Raw genomic sequence first — 16,206 nt, forward strand, 5'->3', positions numbered from 1 at the left:
TTACATGGGGGGCTGTCACCATCGGACCCCCGGAATGTGATCAGGGGTCCTGATGGGTCCCTGTGGAAGTCCCCTAAAAGGGACAAAAAAAAAAAAAAAGTTAAATTATAAAAAAAAATAATAAAAACACTTGTCTCCCTTTACTTTGTAAAAAAATAAAAAATACAATCACACATGTGGTATCCATGCATCGTAATGACCCAGAGAAGGAAGTTAATGCATTATTTAACCCCTTAATGACACGGCCCCTTTTTTTCTTTTTTCCCCATTTCTGTTTTTCCTCCCTCCCGTTTAAAAAAATCACAACTTGTCCCGTAAAAAACAAGCCCTTATATGGCCATGTCAATGGAAAAATGAAAAAGTTATGGCTCTTGAGACGCAACTGCAAAATTAGTTGAAATTCAATGATTAGACCATTTTAAAAAACCTGCCCTGGTGGGCACGACAGGGTGGTAGGAAACCCGCCACTCAAGGTGTTAAAGGGGTTGTGGCAAGATCTAGTGTCTGAGTGGGGTCCAACTGCTGATACCCGCACTGATCACAAGGGTCTCATGTCCACCTATATGAATGGAATGGTGTTAAGCATGTGTACTGCGGCTCCATTCATCTGTATAGGACTGCCGAGGAGAAGCCAAGAACGACCCTCAACTACCTCCAATAGTCCATGCATCATTCGTACAGGGGGAAGTGTGATCACTACGGCTCCCAGTGGTCAGGACCCCACGGATCAGACACTTATCCTCCTATTCAAAGGATAAGGGATAAGTTTATAACTTGGCATAACCCCTTTTAAAGGGGTGTTCTAGGACTTTTTTATTGATGACCTAGCCTCAGGATAGGTCATGAATAACTGATCGAAGGGGTCCACTGTTTAGGACTCTGGTGAGCACCGCAGCATCTTCTCTGGTAAGTGATGTTACCTTCGTTGGTCAGGTGGCCTGATGGAACTAAGCTGCAGAACCAGGAAGTCGCGATACAATATACGGCGCTGTGCCTGGTATAGACTGAAATGACAATGGCACCTCTGTCATTTCAATCAGCTGATCACGGGGAGCAGACCCCCATTGACGACCTACACTGAGGACAGGTTACCAATTGGGTAGTCCTGGAAACCCCTTTAAGATGGGTGCAGATGAAACATTACACCACACTCACCCAGCATCTCATGATGTCCCAGATAACGGAGGGTGGAGCGTCCGTCTTTATGGCGTTCTTACAGGCATGTGATAGCGAGACCTTGTACCCAGCATGCAGCAGGGCAGACCTGAAAAAGAGAGGGTTAATTCCTTGTAATATCCATACATGAAGGGTTTTCATGAAGCCCAAGAAAATGAAGAACTGACCTGAACTGGAGCAGCGAGGGAGTGTTACAGTGGACGGTGCTGCTCAGGGTGTCCAGGGTGTAATATAACGGGATATTCAACTCCTACAAGGAAGCAGACAGGCAATAAGAAATCCGTGCATGTAGGAATAAAGATTGGGAAGATTACTATCACTTTGCCAGGGATTCCACCCAGCTTTCCCAAGCTCCTGCAAGGCAAATATAGTGCAGATTAGGAAATGCCAGTCAATCAGGAGTCTGGGAAAGTTGGATGAAAAGAGGTTTCATCTTTATGCATAATCTATGTGTGCTGAAATCTAAGGTATTGCCCTGCACAAACCACAAGGAGGCGCTCTCTCACCTCCGTCGCCATGCTCAGCATTCCCTCTATCCTGTCCGAGGTGTTGAAGCGTTTCGGATTTCTCTCTAATGCAGAGAGGACTTTCTGTATGAACGGTACATCATGGAGGGGCTCAGCCCAGATGGGTCCACCGACCTGAAACACAAGCGCACCATGACAAGGGGCAGACACTGAACCAGCAGGCGGAACGTGATGGGCGGTCGCTCTACCTGATGCTTCTGATGACAGAACTCACAGCTCGTTCCTATAGGTGGGCCGGTCCCAGCGGAGAATTTCATACTGTCCATAAAGAGGGGGATTACACCCATTAACTAGAGCAACAACGTCTAATAAAAACTACATATTTTCCATTTGCTGTACAGAGAAATACAGCCTATTGCTCTCTGGTATCAGCCAATTTTCTCCGGTTTTAATTTGGAGACTTCACAACAATATAGCAGCAACCTAAAAACTCTTTCTAGAAGTTTTCTGTAAAACAGCAATGAAGTTCCCCTCGCAATGCAACGGTCATTATCATGGAGGCAACTCACTTATTTCCATGAGCGACCGCTCTCCCCATACGCTGCAGATGGAACGTTCCACAGCCCACACAGTTGTACACCATGGCTTGTTTACTATGGAGATAAATGGGGGTGTGTGGTTATCTTTCTTAGTAACATGCATTTCTACAGTCTCCAGAGCGGCTCTCACCTGGCGGACATCTTAACCTTGGCCTGTCCGATGAAGACGCGTACGAAGACGCGGATGTAGAAGTCGGCAGAAATACTCAGCAGAGGAACAATGTAACGCTGGTAACAATTGGCGCGCAGATCTAAGCTGTGTAGAAGAATACGCAGAGCCTGTCGAAATCACAGGAAGATTGTGAAGGGATCGCATAATGGAGCGCAGGAATGCGAAATGCAGAATTTGCCCGATTACACTTTCTACAGCTAGAACCAGCAGGTGGCGACACCTAGTGGCATAAAAAGACAGAAGCATTCTATTGTGAAGGGCTAAATTTATAGGGTTTTTCCAGGACTAAACTATTGGAAGACTAGAAATGAGCGAGCACGCTCGGGTAAGCCAGTTATTCGAGCGAGCCTCGCTCTGCTCGAGTAACTGCATTCATGTCCGAGCATGCTCGGGGGGGCGGCGGGGGTGAGAGAGAGATCTCTCCCACTCTCTTCCCCGCTATCCCCCGCTGCCCCATGAGCACACTCGGACAAGAATGCAGTTACTCGAGAAGATCAAGGCTCGCTTGAGTAACTGGCTTACCCGAGCGTGCTCGCTCATCTCTATTGAAGACCTATCCAGGGTCCATCACTCGGGGCCCCACTGAAAAGCTGTCTGAAGAGGCCACAGCCTTTGGTTGAGCGCCATGGCCTCTTCCCAGGCATGGGACGTGACGCTCATCGGTCACATGGCCTGAGAGCAGTGCAGTCAAGTGAATGGGATGGAGCTGCAATACCAGGGCACAGCCACTATACAATGTACAGCGCTATGCCTGCCTAGACTGAAGTGGCTGCAGTGTCACCCGACGTCACTTTGTGGAGATCATAAGCGTTAAATCCCGCTGATCTTCAGTCCCAGAAAACCACTTTAGACATCCCCTAATCTTTAGCCAGGATGACACATGGTTGCCCCCTCCCCTTGCTAAGTGCACATTCCCAAACTCTTATGGAGAATCCTCTGCCCTCACCATTTCATGGCAGAATTTGGACTTCAGGGACATGGAGCCATATTTGCTGTAACACGTCTCCCCGCTGTTGCCTGCGAGAACGGCCATGTCAGTGCAAGTAACACAGAGCAGTCCTGTTGAGGAGACAGAGCTGGTCACCATATATACTAGTCTACACCACATCAATCACCGCAGCTCGGTACTACTGTTGGGTGCCTATAGCAAACAGCGCCACCTACCTCCGTCATTGACATTCTGCACCGCTGCGTCCAGGAACATGGCAGGGCTTCCGTAGGGATCCAGATCGATGACATCAAAGCAGTTCTGTTTTCCTGTCCTGTTATACATCAGCATCCTGCGGGAACAATCGGGAAGGGGATTGCAGTAATGGTTGGACCCGACGACCCCGAGGTCCCGCTATAATTCTAGGATTAGTAGTAGTTCTAACACCTTGGGGGTTTCGTCACTAGAACAAAACTCCGTCCCCCAGCTGGGACCTGCCTAAAATAAAAATGGAGGGTCTACTTTTCTCTCCTGGGGCCCCGGAGCGCAGTTGACAGTCATCGGTATCGGCGGTTACTTTTTGGCAGGCTGCCAGGCGGAATCATGTGACTGCTGCGACCAATCAGAGGCGCAGTGATTTTAATTAAAATCCTGCTTCAATAGGGCCCCGTTTTAAAATAATAACATGAACGATATACTTACCCCTCCGCGGCCGCCAGCGCTGCAGTCCCAGTGACAGATGACGTCACAGGTAGTTAGGGGAGCGATGCAGCATCCACGCTCACATCCTCAGCCCCGTGATGCCAAGAGTTCAGAAACGTCATGCTGCAGCGGTCACACTATTTCCTATGACATCATCTGTCCCAACAATCACCGGGACCACAGCGGAGCTGCAGCGCTGGATCCTGGTAGCCGCAGGGGTTAAGTATAGCTCACCTTATTATTTTAATACAGGGGTCCTACTGAAACGAGTGACAAGAGACCCTGACTGCAGTGGGGATCACTTACTAGTAGTCTTCCTACAATGTGTATTTCTGCACAGCATGTAGTCGGCTCTATGCTGGGATGTCCGTGGGCGGTAGCCGACTCTGCTCCTTGTGGTTGATTGGCAGGTTTTTTTCACCGCTTCCATTAATTCATTACAGCAGTTTATAATTGGCACCAGATTGTTAGGGAAGGGGGTTCCCATCTGTGTCGGGGATTCAGAGCAGGGAAGGGGGATCCCCCATCTGTGTCGGGGATTCAGAGCAGGGAAGGGGGATCCCCTGGCTGAACAGCTCTGTCTTATAATGAAACCGAACAGACCCCCATTGACTATAATGGAGTCTGTTCGGTTTCCGCTCAGCTCCCCGGCATCTTACTGGAAGAATAAGCCCCACATGAAGCGTTTTTTCTTCTGGTATTTTGTGCCGGATCTGTGACAGAAGGAGGTTCCAGCGGGGATGGGAACCCGGCCGGACGCTAATTTGCCTTATATTGCTCCACACACACACAACCTCATGCAATACTGGAAAGATAGGTATTGCTGTGGACACCCTGGGGCAGAGGGTGCAGTGGCACCACTCATTCTCCTGGCATTGGTGCTCACATCCTAAGTGCCATGATGCCAGGAATTCGGGAAGGCGACGCTGCAGCGGTGACCTGATTTCTCATGGAATCGTCCGTCACAACAAATGCCGGGACCACAGCGGGGCTGCAGCGGTTGTGAAGGAGCAAATATCTTTCAGTTTAATATTTTTAATACAGGGGGCGCCATTGAAGCAGATTTGGCCTGTTACCGAACAACCGCTTTAATATTTGTATTCCAACTTTTTGCAAATATGTTGAAAACGGAAGGTCCTAGAGAGCTGAAACCAGTCTGAAATCTCTCGAAGCAATTTACCTGTGCGGCAAAGTTAGTGCAGATGGACCAATTGATTGGCTGTGCATCAAAAACACAACAGGAATTCAAATATATCATACTCATATATATATATTCACACACATACATAGGTTGAAATTCTGACCCCCTGCAGCCACCTCTAAAGAGAGCAGTTTAGCTCCAGGTATAGAAATTTACTGTAGCGTTTAACTAGCCGTGAGCTCCTGTGCTCCCCCTAGTGTTGGCTGCAGGAAGAAATTTATGTTGTTTTCATGTACAGTCAAACCTCTAGTTTCATTGTCTTCTTGTTTAGCCGGTTTCCAGTTTCGCAGATTTTTCAAGCCAGAATTTCGCCTCTAGTTTCGCTGGCTGCTTTTAATTTCGCTGTCTGGCTTTGATTGGCTGAGAGGGCTGTCACTCAGCCGATTCAGCCAATTAGAGCAATCTCTTGCTGGGAGGCGGGGAATTCAATCCCCGTCACTAGCAATAGATGCTTTGCCGGCTTGACAAGTGCCCAGCAGCCAGACAGAAGCCTCGAAAGCAGTGGTCGGGACTCCGACAGCAACTGAAAGGTGAGTATTAAAGCTACCTGCAGTCCTATGTAACACAACAGATAACACAGTGATAACTCTTAGGACAGGTAATGATGCCACCTGCAGTCCTATGTAACACCACAGATAACACACAGCTCTACATTAGGCTGCTATTTTGATATTAAAAACCATATTTATTCTCTATTAAATGTGGGTTGGTGTGCTTTTTTGGAATGTCTAGAACGAATTAATTGGATTTACATTGATTCCTATGCAAATAATTACCTCGAGTTTCATTGGTTTCAAGTTTGGCCGATTGCTTTCAGACTGATTACCAACGAAACTAGAGGTTTGACTGTAATTGGAAGAATGACGGCAGCACATTTAAAGTTGTTTGCAATGAGCCTTAAAGGGGTTGTCCTCCTTCTGCAGGAAGCAGAGAGCTTTGTACCTTTTGCAGTGGCCAGGGTTGATACTGCAGGCTCGCAGTGAATGGGACTCAACCAACCGAGGCCACAACACATCGTATGGAGCTTTCTCCAGCAACATATTTAGAAGTGGAGAAACCCCTTTAAGATATCGCCATTGTTTCCCAGTACGCAAGGAATAAGCAGCCATTATTACTAATTCCAGACATGGCGGCTCAGTGACGGAGCTGGCAGCATTCCTATGAATATTAATCATGCAACTGTTACATATGTGGCAAGGAATGCTCCGACGTGCCCAGCTCCACCCGTAAGACGATGTGAAAGTCTACACACCTATAGATGTCAGGAACACAGCTCCCTGCATTAAGTGGTACGTGTAGTACTCCAAGATATTCCTGCAGCCTTCCATACCAACGGCTGTTATAGCAGGTAATACTCTGGCTGCAATATCCAATAGGGGCCCTCTTAAATTCTACATTGCAAAACAGGGGTCCCGTATGTTTGCAGATGCGCCCATACAGATTCTGCCTCCATGCACCAATCATGGGTTAGCAAGAGGGCAACAGTGTGAATGCAGAAGAGCTTGGCATCCTGAGCCATATGCCAAAGTGCCAAGGTTATAGGACAGGAGCCGCTGTAGGTTTGTGAGCACACTGGCATCTAAATCACTATCCCCTGCAAGCTTAAAGTGGAACTGCACTTTCTAAAAACTTTACACGTCATAGAGACACGTCAAAAGTTTTGATCGGTGGGGTCCGACTGCTAAGACTCCACCGCTTGCTAGAATGAAGTGGCTGAAGCGCCTGTGCGCTGTCCCTGCTCTCTAGCTGAAGTTGGGCTCAACAGAAAGTCTATGGGCCTGTCCTCAGCTAGCAAGCAGTGATTGCTTCAGCTAGCTAGTTCAAGCAACCCGTGGGGATCTCAGCAATCGGACCCCCAGAGAGCAAAAAAGTTTTGACATATTCCTATTATATGTCAAAGGTTTTTAGAAAAAGTGCAATTACACTTAAAATTTTGGTGCAGAATTGGGACAGGGTATTAATTAGAAAGTTGCATCTTTCCAAATACAGCAGTGCTATATCTATCTACTGGTTGTGTGTGGTATTGCAGCTCAGCTACAACCGTGACCATGGAATATAAGTTCCGGGCTTGGTCTACCCATCCTTACCCCCTGGGATCTCACCTGGCATCACTGTAGCTGGCAGTCACTAGGTGCTCCACGCCATTGAACCGTATGTTTCTTTTGATCAGCTCCACCGCACTGGCGGAGAAGTCATTGGCCACAATGCTCTGCAACCCCGGAACCTCGCAGGCAAAACGGACAGAGCGCAGCCCAGAAGCTGCCAGACCCTCCAGAACACGAAGACCCTCCTGACAGAGAAGGAGATGGTAACAGATTAGTATGAGGGGAATCAACAAGTCACAGAGGAAGACTGAAATAAGGGACATATCAGCAGCCATGGGACCCGGCCTAGTGGGGCATTCCCATCGCCTAGGACGAGTCGTCATTCAAGAGCGCTGGAAAGCTGGGTGACCGTCCCCGTGGGAGCCGTACAGGCAGCCATATTATTTGGCTGTCCCTTAGACTCTAGGGAGGTTTTTAATATTAGAGGGTAGCGCTCTATAAGAGATGCTGCTTACAGGGACTTTCCAGGACTCAGGTGTTTGTTTGTACCACTATGGATTGTTCTAAAAGAAAGAAAAAAAATGCTCCACTTTCAGCGAATCGCTATCCAGCGCAGGACCGCTGGTCACCGCCGCAGCACACCTGGCTGTCGTCACAAGCCGTTCATTGTGCATATTTGTTTCGCCAATCACAGGCTTCCACGGCTGCTGGAGACTGCGAGTGTCCGTGTGTACGAGCAACACGTGACGGCAGCCAGCTTCTTCTTGGTTCTGTGTGGTGGGGACGGGGGGGCTGCAGCGCTGGACGGGGAGCCGCTCAAGGAGGCAAGCATGTCTTTTTTTTTTATTTTCGCCATTCCATGGCTGTACAAAATTTTTTACGTTTTGGAACATCCTTTTTTAACTGTCATTTTTATTATTTTGGGGTACAGAAAACAAAATGACGGTGAAGAGATGCAAAAATGAAATGGGTCATATGCACTAGTAACAGCTCAAAATCTATAGGGGTAGGAATACGGGGGAGGAATAAGAAAGGGAAATAGTGCTGGACTGATGGGTAAAATATCTAAAAAAGAAATTACGTAACCGCCGTTCACTGGAACTAGAGATGAGCGAGCGTACTCGGAAAAGCACTACTCGCTCGAGTAATTTGCTTTATCCGAGTATCGCTGTGCTCGTCCCTGAAGATTCGGGTGCCGGCACGGAGGTAAGATCTTTCTCTCCCTCTCTCCCGCCCGCTCTCACCTGTCAGCCGCAGCGGCACCCGAATCTTCAGACCCGAGCACAGCGATACTCGGATAAAGCAAATTACTCGAGCGAGTAGTGCTTATCCGAGTACGCTCGCTCATCTCTAACTGGAACCCTAAATCCTATAACCTGGCTATAGTGAAGTATGTGTCTCTAACTGGAACCCTAAATCCTATAACCTGGCTATAGTGAAGTATGTGTCTCTAACTGGAACCCTAAATCCTATAACCTGGCTATAGTGAAGTATGTGTCCCATGGAGACCAGGTTTCGTAGAATTTGTCTATAGTGTTATGGATAGAGGCGGCGGGGTATTCTATGGAGCGAACAGCTTTTATCCATGGGCAGAGATCCGCTAACAATGGCAGTGCTGTACATGTCCAAAATTGCGCTATTGAATGTTCAGCAACCGTTAGGATATGAAGGAGCAGCCTGGGACCAGTTTTAGGAAATGCTCTTGGGGACACATTAAGCATATAAGGTGTGGCATCCATAGGGATATCCACAGAAAATGCCTGTTGCAAAAAGGCATTGAAAACCCCCTTTGTTTAGCAAATGTTTTATAGATTTTATCAAAGTTTAAGAAACATTAAAGGGGTTGTCCCGCGGCAGCAAGTGGGGTTATACACTTCTGTATGGCCATATTAATGCACTTTGTAATGTACATCGTGCATTAATTATGAGCCATACAGAAGTTATTCACTTACCTGCTCCGGTGCTAGCGTCCTCGTCTCCATGGTGCCGTCTAATCTTCAGTGTCTAATCGCCCGATTAGACGCGCTTGCGCAGTCCGGTCTTCTCCCTGCTGAATGGGGCCGCTCGTGCCGGAGAGCTGGTCCTCGTAGCTCCGCCCCGTCACGTGTGCAGATTCCAGCCAATCAGGAGGCTGGAATCGGCAATGGACCGCACAGAGCCCACGGTGCACCATGGGAGAAGACCTGCGGTGCATCGTGGGTGAAGATCCCGGCGGCCATCTTAGTAAGGTAAGGAAGAAGTCGCCGCAGCGCGGGGATTCGGGTAAGTAATAAACCTTTTTTTTTTTTTAACCCAAGCATTGGGTTTGTCTCGCGCCGAACGGGGGGCCTATTGAATAAGAAAAAAAACCCGTTTCGGCGCGGGACAACCCCTTTAAGGATATTCGTATATAACATACATAATGTACAATGACAACTCCATCTTATGTTTTGGACCTATGCTCAAATTGTAATACTTCCCCCAAAAACCCCTTTAATGCAATAATTATAGCTGTAATACCCTTGATTGTCCTTGTACAAGTGCTTTAAACATTAAAGGTACCGAGAACACCCCCACCCCACACTAAAGTTTGGAAGCTACCAGTCATGCTGGACAGGTTCCGGTAGTGGCTTTCAATACTAATATAGGATCTGCGGGGTGACTGAGTAACTCTAAATGCTGCACCACCTGGCGATCAGCTGATTGGGTGCTGTGAACTTGCAAACGCCCTCCTGCCACTTTAGCGAGCACTCACCAGACAGACCTCTCCTACAGTCACAGTGCGCCTTTCTGCAGCAGCAGCAGGGTTGTCCGTAGGGGCAGATAATCCACAGTCATCTCCGTTGTCTGACAGATCCACCACCACTTTCTGCTTCTCCCTCTCTCCGGGCACCACAACTGCAGAGGATGAGAACAGAGGATGCAGATCAGCATAAGGCCGCTTTCACAAGGGTGACAAAATTGCGAGATTTTCTCACGATGCGACAGTGCTACAAATCGTATGTATGTGAAGCCCATGCTGTCCAATAGGTACATTGCGAGAAAAAAAAATTGTGGCATTCTCTATCCAGACGTGATTTGCGATGTTTCGCACGCCATGTTTCCCTATGGAGCCTCCCTTTGTGTTGTATCGCATGAAAACGCGGTTTTCATGCGGTGCATGCAACTTTTACAGTAGAAAGTCCTCAAAAAAAACAAAAACAATACATCACTCAAGAGGCGCTGTGCAGCTCCGCCACTCCTCTGGCATACTTATTTGTAGTCTTCAGCAAGTTCCTGGTCAGGAGGTTCAAAAATCGCACCTCCAGGAGGCGGTGGCTCTGATTGGTTCTTGAGTGCTGCGGCTCAGCCAATCACTGCAGCACTCGATGAACTGATATATAATATACCAATACATAAGGTAGATGTGAACATGCCTTATGTATGTCAGACCATTACAGTAACCCAATACTTACGGTCAATGCCCTTCTCTGCCAGCTGCATGCGAGCAAATTCCGTGAGGACGGCACAACTGAAGGAAAAAAAACATAAAAAATAAGCGGCCTCTGCATGCTATAATGTACACATCATCACCACGGCCTGTTAGAGGGTAAGCTCTGCAGGCCAGGATCTTTCTTCTTTAGGTTTCCACTTACGTCAGGTCTCTGTTGAACTCCTGCACTGGGTTATAAAACACTTGGTTGGCGCTGGGATAGATGACCTTGGCTTTCCCTTCTGTGATAACAGTCTCTTCTTGGGTGGGTGCAGCCCCCTCCATCATGAACGCACAGGAAATCCTTGATAGAGATTTGACCTTGAAGAATGAAGCCGCCTGAGGAAGAGAATGCAGCCGAGAAGCGATAACAAACATCAGAAGTACCTGGAGAGGAGAATGATAATAGTAGCATGGGTTATCGGCTATCAACTTCGGGGTTTTTGCTATAGTTTTCCATAAAAAGACAAAGTCGTTACCAGACTGCAGTGTAGGCGCTCATACACCGCGACACGGACAGCGCTCAGCGGTTCGCTCGTACATCTGTCTTTGGGGATTTGCACTATTGATGACAGGTCATCAATAGTCATCGCCAAGAGTCTGCTGCAAGGGATCCCCAATGATCTGCTGATCGCCAAGACACTGACAAGGCGGTCAACAATGCAGCGGGAGCTGTCTGTAGTACCAAAATGGGCCTCTGCAATACCAACAGAGCTATACGCTTGGCCCGGGCCGGCTGCGTGTTTGGTGATCAGCTGATCGCCAGAGATTGTGGGAGGCAAGCCAATGCCAATCAACTACCAATCACCTATCCTTGAGATAGACTCAATAGTAAAGTCCAGAGAACCCATTTAAAGGGACTTTGTCATAGGCGGCAAGAACCCTGGCCAGAGAGGTCTATTGTCCCCGCAAGTGTTTTATTCTGAAACGCTACGGCATTTCAGAATGAATACCCTCTGAGCCCCACGTCATGGGGAGGGGAGCAGTTCCTGCAAAAGTGCTTATTTTTCCATAGCAAATCAATGGGCACTTTTGTGTGTTTTTTTCTACATCATCCATAGAGCACTTTGAACGCTCATGCAGGCGCCGTACGTTTGCAGACCGGCACATGCGCAGATCACATATTCCTTTTGTAGGCAGATTCATTGTTCCCATCTATGCCGGTCCACGAACTTCCAAACAATGTCTAACAATGAAAACAACTGAGGCACCAGATCTGCAACATGAGAAGCACAAGAGACACCTGGAGGTCCTCATTAAAGGGGTTTCTAGGGTTAAAATATGGTTGCTCTTTTCAAACACAGCGCCACCCTTGTCTGTGGGTTATTTCCAATATTGCAGTCCAGCTCCCATTCACTTCAGTGGAGCTGAACTACAATACCACACATAACCTCATGGACAAGGGTGGCGCTGTGTTTGGAAAAAGCTACCAAATTTTAACCTTGGAAACCCCTTTTAGCTACATTAGGGTCCGTTGGGTTTCCATCATGCACTCCAGCATTGTTCCAGAATAAATAGTGCAGCATGGCGCGCCATTTTGTCTGCGATGCTCGGAATGTAGATAATCTTTATTTGTATAGTACCAATTCATTCTGCAGCGCTTTCAGAACACGGGGAGCACAGACTATACAGCAGTGACATATAGTATTCAGATTAATAGGAGACAAAGGGGGTGGGGGACCGGTAGGATAACCAGACGTCCTGATTTAGGCGGGACAGTTCCACTCTGGGACCCCAGCATGACAACCATTTGTCCCGCTTTCGAGACGTCTGGTCATCAAGAAGGTGATTACCAGCCGGGGTGCCGCAGCTCCACAGACGGAAGCACACACTGGGGGCAGTGAGGGTACTGGTGCATGGTCTCCTCTAGAAGAATGGGTGGAGACAAACTGCACGCCCACAAACAATGCCCACAACTTGACTGGCTCGCCAGGAGAATGGGTGGAGGCAAAGTGCACACCCCAAAACTTTTGATTGCCTAGCCCGTAGCTGCGCTGACTGACATGTCAGTCCCCAGCAGCTGCCGGCCCACTGGGACTCTCCTCGCTGCCCTTCGCTCCTGACTATGTCAGCTCCCAACACCTGCGGTCTCCCCGCCGCCGCTGTCACTCTCTTCTCGCTACCCTTCGCTCCCGTCCATGTAAGCTCCCAGATGCGGTCTTCCTCCAAATTCCACAGCATTTCTCCATCCAAAAAACTGCAGCCTGTGCCATTGGTGCGGATTTTGACTTTAAATATGCTGCGTACCCGAAGCGGATTTTATACTATGCGGCGCACCTCACCCCCTCCAATGACTTCCCTCTGTCAGCGCTCCCTGGCTTCCAGTATCTGTGGCCTGGTCAGATGACGCTGATCAGGGGAGTCCACTACAGGTCGTTGGGAACAGGAAGTGGGGAAGCGCTGACAGCAGGAAGCCATGGGAGGAGGTGCGCCGCATAGTATGAAATCAGCTGCGGATACAAAGCTGATTTCCAGTCAAAATCCGCACCAATGGTACATATTTTGATTATTTTTTGGATGCAGAAATGCTGCAGAATTTGCTCCCTGCCCTTTTTGAAATGAGCCCTATACATTTTATAACGATGGAAGTAAAAGCATACATTGAGATAAGCCCCGCCCCTGGCCACACCCCTCTGTCCCACTTTGACCCTGGGAAAATCTGGTCACCTTACGTACAACAAGGAGGGGGTGATGCAGGGGATGTACAAGGTAGGCCAAGTGGAGAGTGTGGGGTGCTGTAGATGCACAATAGTCCAGGCGTGCAGTGGGAAGGGTAGGGAGCACGTTGTGGGGGCTGGGGGAGTGGATCACAAGATCTGGTATGCCTCCCTGAAGAGGTGCGTTTTCAAGGCGCATCGGGGACTGTCTGAATGTTTTAGGGTAGTGCGTTCCAGAGGATCAGTGCAGCTCCAGAGAAGTCCTACAGATGGGCATGTGAGGATGGTATTAGAAGGGCATTTAATCTGAATGTGTTGGCTGATCAGAGCGGGCAGGGTGGTGAAGTATGATGCCGCGGCGTCATGGAGAGCTCTGTGGGTGAGAGTGAGGAGTTAGAAGTGAACACAGTATATCTAGGGGCGGATTGTGATGACAGTCAGTGATCAGATTAGGCAGCTGGCTGTATACAGTTGCCATGGATACAGATACATTGGTCAGCGTCCTAAAGGCTAGTTATTGGTTATATCTGCAGACAGCGCACATACAGGAGTATATAGCAACTTGCAGATCTCCATCTGTTGAAATACTACAATCCCTGCATTCAGTGCACGATGCGAGTTGTAGTTGTGCAACATTACCAGAGCGACCAAGTGTGAAGCGGCAGCGCCCGGCTCCCCCATAATATATCATGCCACCCCGTTGTGCATCACGGCACCACGACCATCCCCCACTCGCCCGCCTCCCCTCTCCTGAAATTACCTCTCAATCACTCGCTACAGCATGTACACAAGGGCGCCGCCATCTTGCTGCACGCATCCCTGTGCGTCACGTGACGCCTTCTTACCAATCAGCGTCGGGTCCGACGGAGCGCGAAGAGGACCAAACTTTTTTTTCTCCCCAGAACGCCTTTTACTGTATACAGGAATATTCTGCTAATTGGTCGTGTGTGACTACAAGTGCCAGCATTAAAGAGGCTGAAGTCATCATATCTTGTTATATTCATTGCAAGGGGCTGATCCTTCCCACTTCTGTGGACGGAAGGAGGTTGTCAAGTCGTGGGGGTTTAGTTCCAATTTATATGTAGTTAATAGTATAAACTTCCGATGTCAGATTAGGGTTGGTTTCAGGCGAGCGTATTGGTACACGTCCGTAACATGGATCCGTAATACAGGCGTGTCGGGGTTCGTTCACACGAGTTTGAAAAAAAAGCGCAGCGTGTCCGATTTTGGTCCGTATTAAACAGCGAAATAGGCTGCTTAAATACATTGTCCTATCAGTGGGCCATTCTGTGTATGCTTACCACATCCCCCACGGGGCGCTCTGAACGCTCACGCCTGCGCAGGTCATGTTTTTTTACTGTAGACCAAATCATCGGTCCCACCTGCACATGCGCCGGTCTACGAAGTACCAGCACACATACGAGAGTTTAAAGAGCTTCGTGGATGACGTGGAACGCAGCAGCGGTGGGCGGGGCTTATGCTATAAGTTCCAGGCAGACAATCCTGGCCCTCCAGCCGGACCGCAGACGTGAGCCTGCGGGGCTAGAAATGTTCAAATTCTGTTTCAGCAGGTTCGCTTTCAAATGAAAAAAGGGTTTTGTGGATTATCTGTCCCCATTTTCTTCATACACCCCATTTGATGCCGTCTTGCCGGCTATTATATATGTGTTTATACCACCTCAAAAATATTATAAACATTCATGTTTTGGCGAAATAAGAGTTCAAGAAACAGGGTGACTGCACACGGGGGGGAATTCTGCGGCTAGATTTTGTGCAGAATTTCCGCCATTGCACGCTGCCATAGGATTGCATTAGTTTATGCAATCCCACGCGGATGACCGTGTGAAAACTCGTGTGGTAACAAAATTGCGGCATGTCCTATTTCAGTGCGAGCCTTGCTGACACATCGCAGAGCAGAGAGAGAAGACGCTAGACGCGTAAGCACGAGGTCAGTGCATGGGCACTGGCCGCATGCCGCTGTGAGAATCTCGCAGTTGGAATCTGACCCGGCCGTCTGCATTCACCCATAAATAGTCTTTTTTACGCATATGTATTGGTGAAACATTTGTGAAATTGATTTAAAAAGGTGTGACAGATACTGGGGGTCACTAATGGGGGTCACTATTATTACCAGGGCAACTATGTGTAGCACTAATAATACTGGGGCCATTATGGGGGGTCACTATTAATACTGGGGCCACTATAATTAGTTGGGCCACTATGAAGGGGGGGGGTCAATATTAATATGGGGATCACTATTATTACTGGGGCCACTATAATTAGTGTGGCCCATTGAGGGGGGGGGGGGAATCAATATTAATATGGGGGTTACTATCACTACTTGGGCCACTATTAATACTGGGGCCACTATAGGGAGATACTGTTGCTACTGGGACCACTATGGGGTTCACTTACTACTGGAACCATTAATGGGGTCACTATTGCTAATAGGGCTATTATGGGTGTCACTATTAATACTGGGGCCACTATTAATGCTGGTGTAGCTATGGGGAATACTATTAATCCCTTACGCTACAGAATGTACATTTACGTCCTGGAGGTTCGGGGTTTGTATGGACGGGGATCCTGCTCCATATATATATATATATATATATATATATATATATAGTACAGGGCCCTTCACAGATATAGATATAAAAAAATAAACTTTATTAGAAATTACTTAAGACTGTAGTCAAACATAAAGACACTCACAAACATAAAACGAGAGGACAAAACTGAGTTTCAACCCTCGTATGGGGACCACTTCGTACCACCCATCCTCCTATGGTGTAACCAGGAGAAAGT

General features: G+C 48.2%; 1 protein-coding gene across 3 annotated transcripts in view; it reads right to left on the reverse strand.

Moving 5' to 3' along the window:
- The window catches only part of TRMT1 (tRNA methyltransferase 1), a 19,896-nt gene extending 5,661 nt beyond the window's left edge, over positions 1 to 14,235 (reverse strand). Inside the window, exons 1-13 of one of the 3 annotated variants that reach the window (XM_066593705.1) lie at positions 14,159 to 14,235; positions 10,905 to 11,080; positions 10,725 to 10,780; positions 10,025 to 10,167; positions 7,348 to 7,535; positions 3,579 to 3,694; positions 3,361 to 3,473; positions 2,373 to 2,521; positions 2,213 to 2,296; positions 1,892 to 1,961; positions 1,683 to 1,817; positions 1,344 to 1,426; positions 1,156 to 1,264 (exon numbers count right to left, since the gene is read on the reverse strand). In XM_066593705.1, the coding sequence (XP_066449802.1) occupies positions 1,156 to 1,264; positions 1,344 to 1,426; positions 1,683 to 1,817; positions 1,892 to 1,961; positions 2,213 to 2,296; positions 2,373 to 2,521; positions 3,361 to 3,473; positions 3,579 to 3,694; positions 7,348 to 7,535; positions 10,025 to 10,167; positions 10,725 to 10,780; positions 10,905 to 11,029 (1,371 nt within the window). In that variant the 5' untranslated portion in view covers positions 11,030 to 11,080; positions 14,159 to 14,235. Of the gene's footprint in view, positions 1 to 1,155; positions 1,265 to 1,343; positions 1,427 to 1,682; positions 1,818 to 1,891; positions 1,962 to 2,212; positions 2,297 to 2,372; positions 2,522 to 3,360; positions 3,474 to 3,578; positions 3,695 to 7,347; positions 7,536 to 10,024; positions 10,168 to 10,724; positions 10,781 to 10,904; positions 11,129 to 14,037; positions 14,109 to 14,158 lie in introns of those variants that run through there. The other 2 variants (XM_066593704.1, XM_066593703.1) reach the window with 2 other exon arrangements.
- Between the last annotated feature and the right edge of the window lie 1,971 nt (positions 14,236 to 16,206).

Source organism: Eleutherodactylus coqui, chromosome 2 (genome assembly GCF_035609145.1).
Source record: "Eleutherodactylus coqui strain aEleCoq1 chromosome 2, aEleCoq1.hap1, whole genome shotgun sequence".
Classification (NCBI taxonomy): Eukaryota; Metazoa; Chordata; class Amphibia; order Anura; family Eleutherodactylidae; genus Eleutherodactylus; species Eleutherodactylus coqui.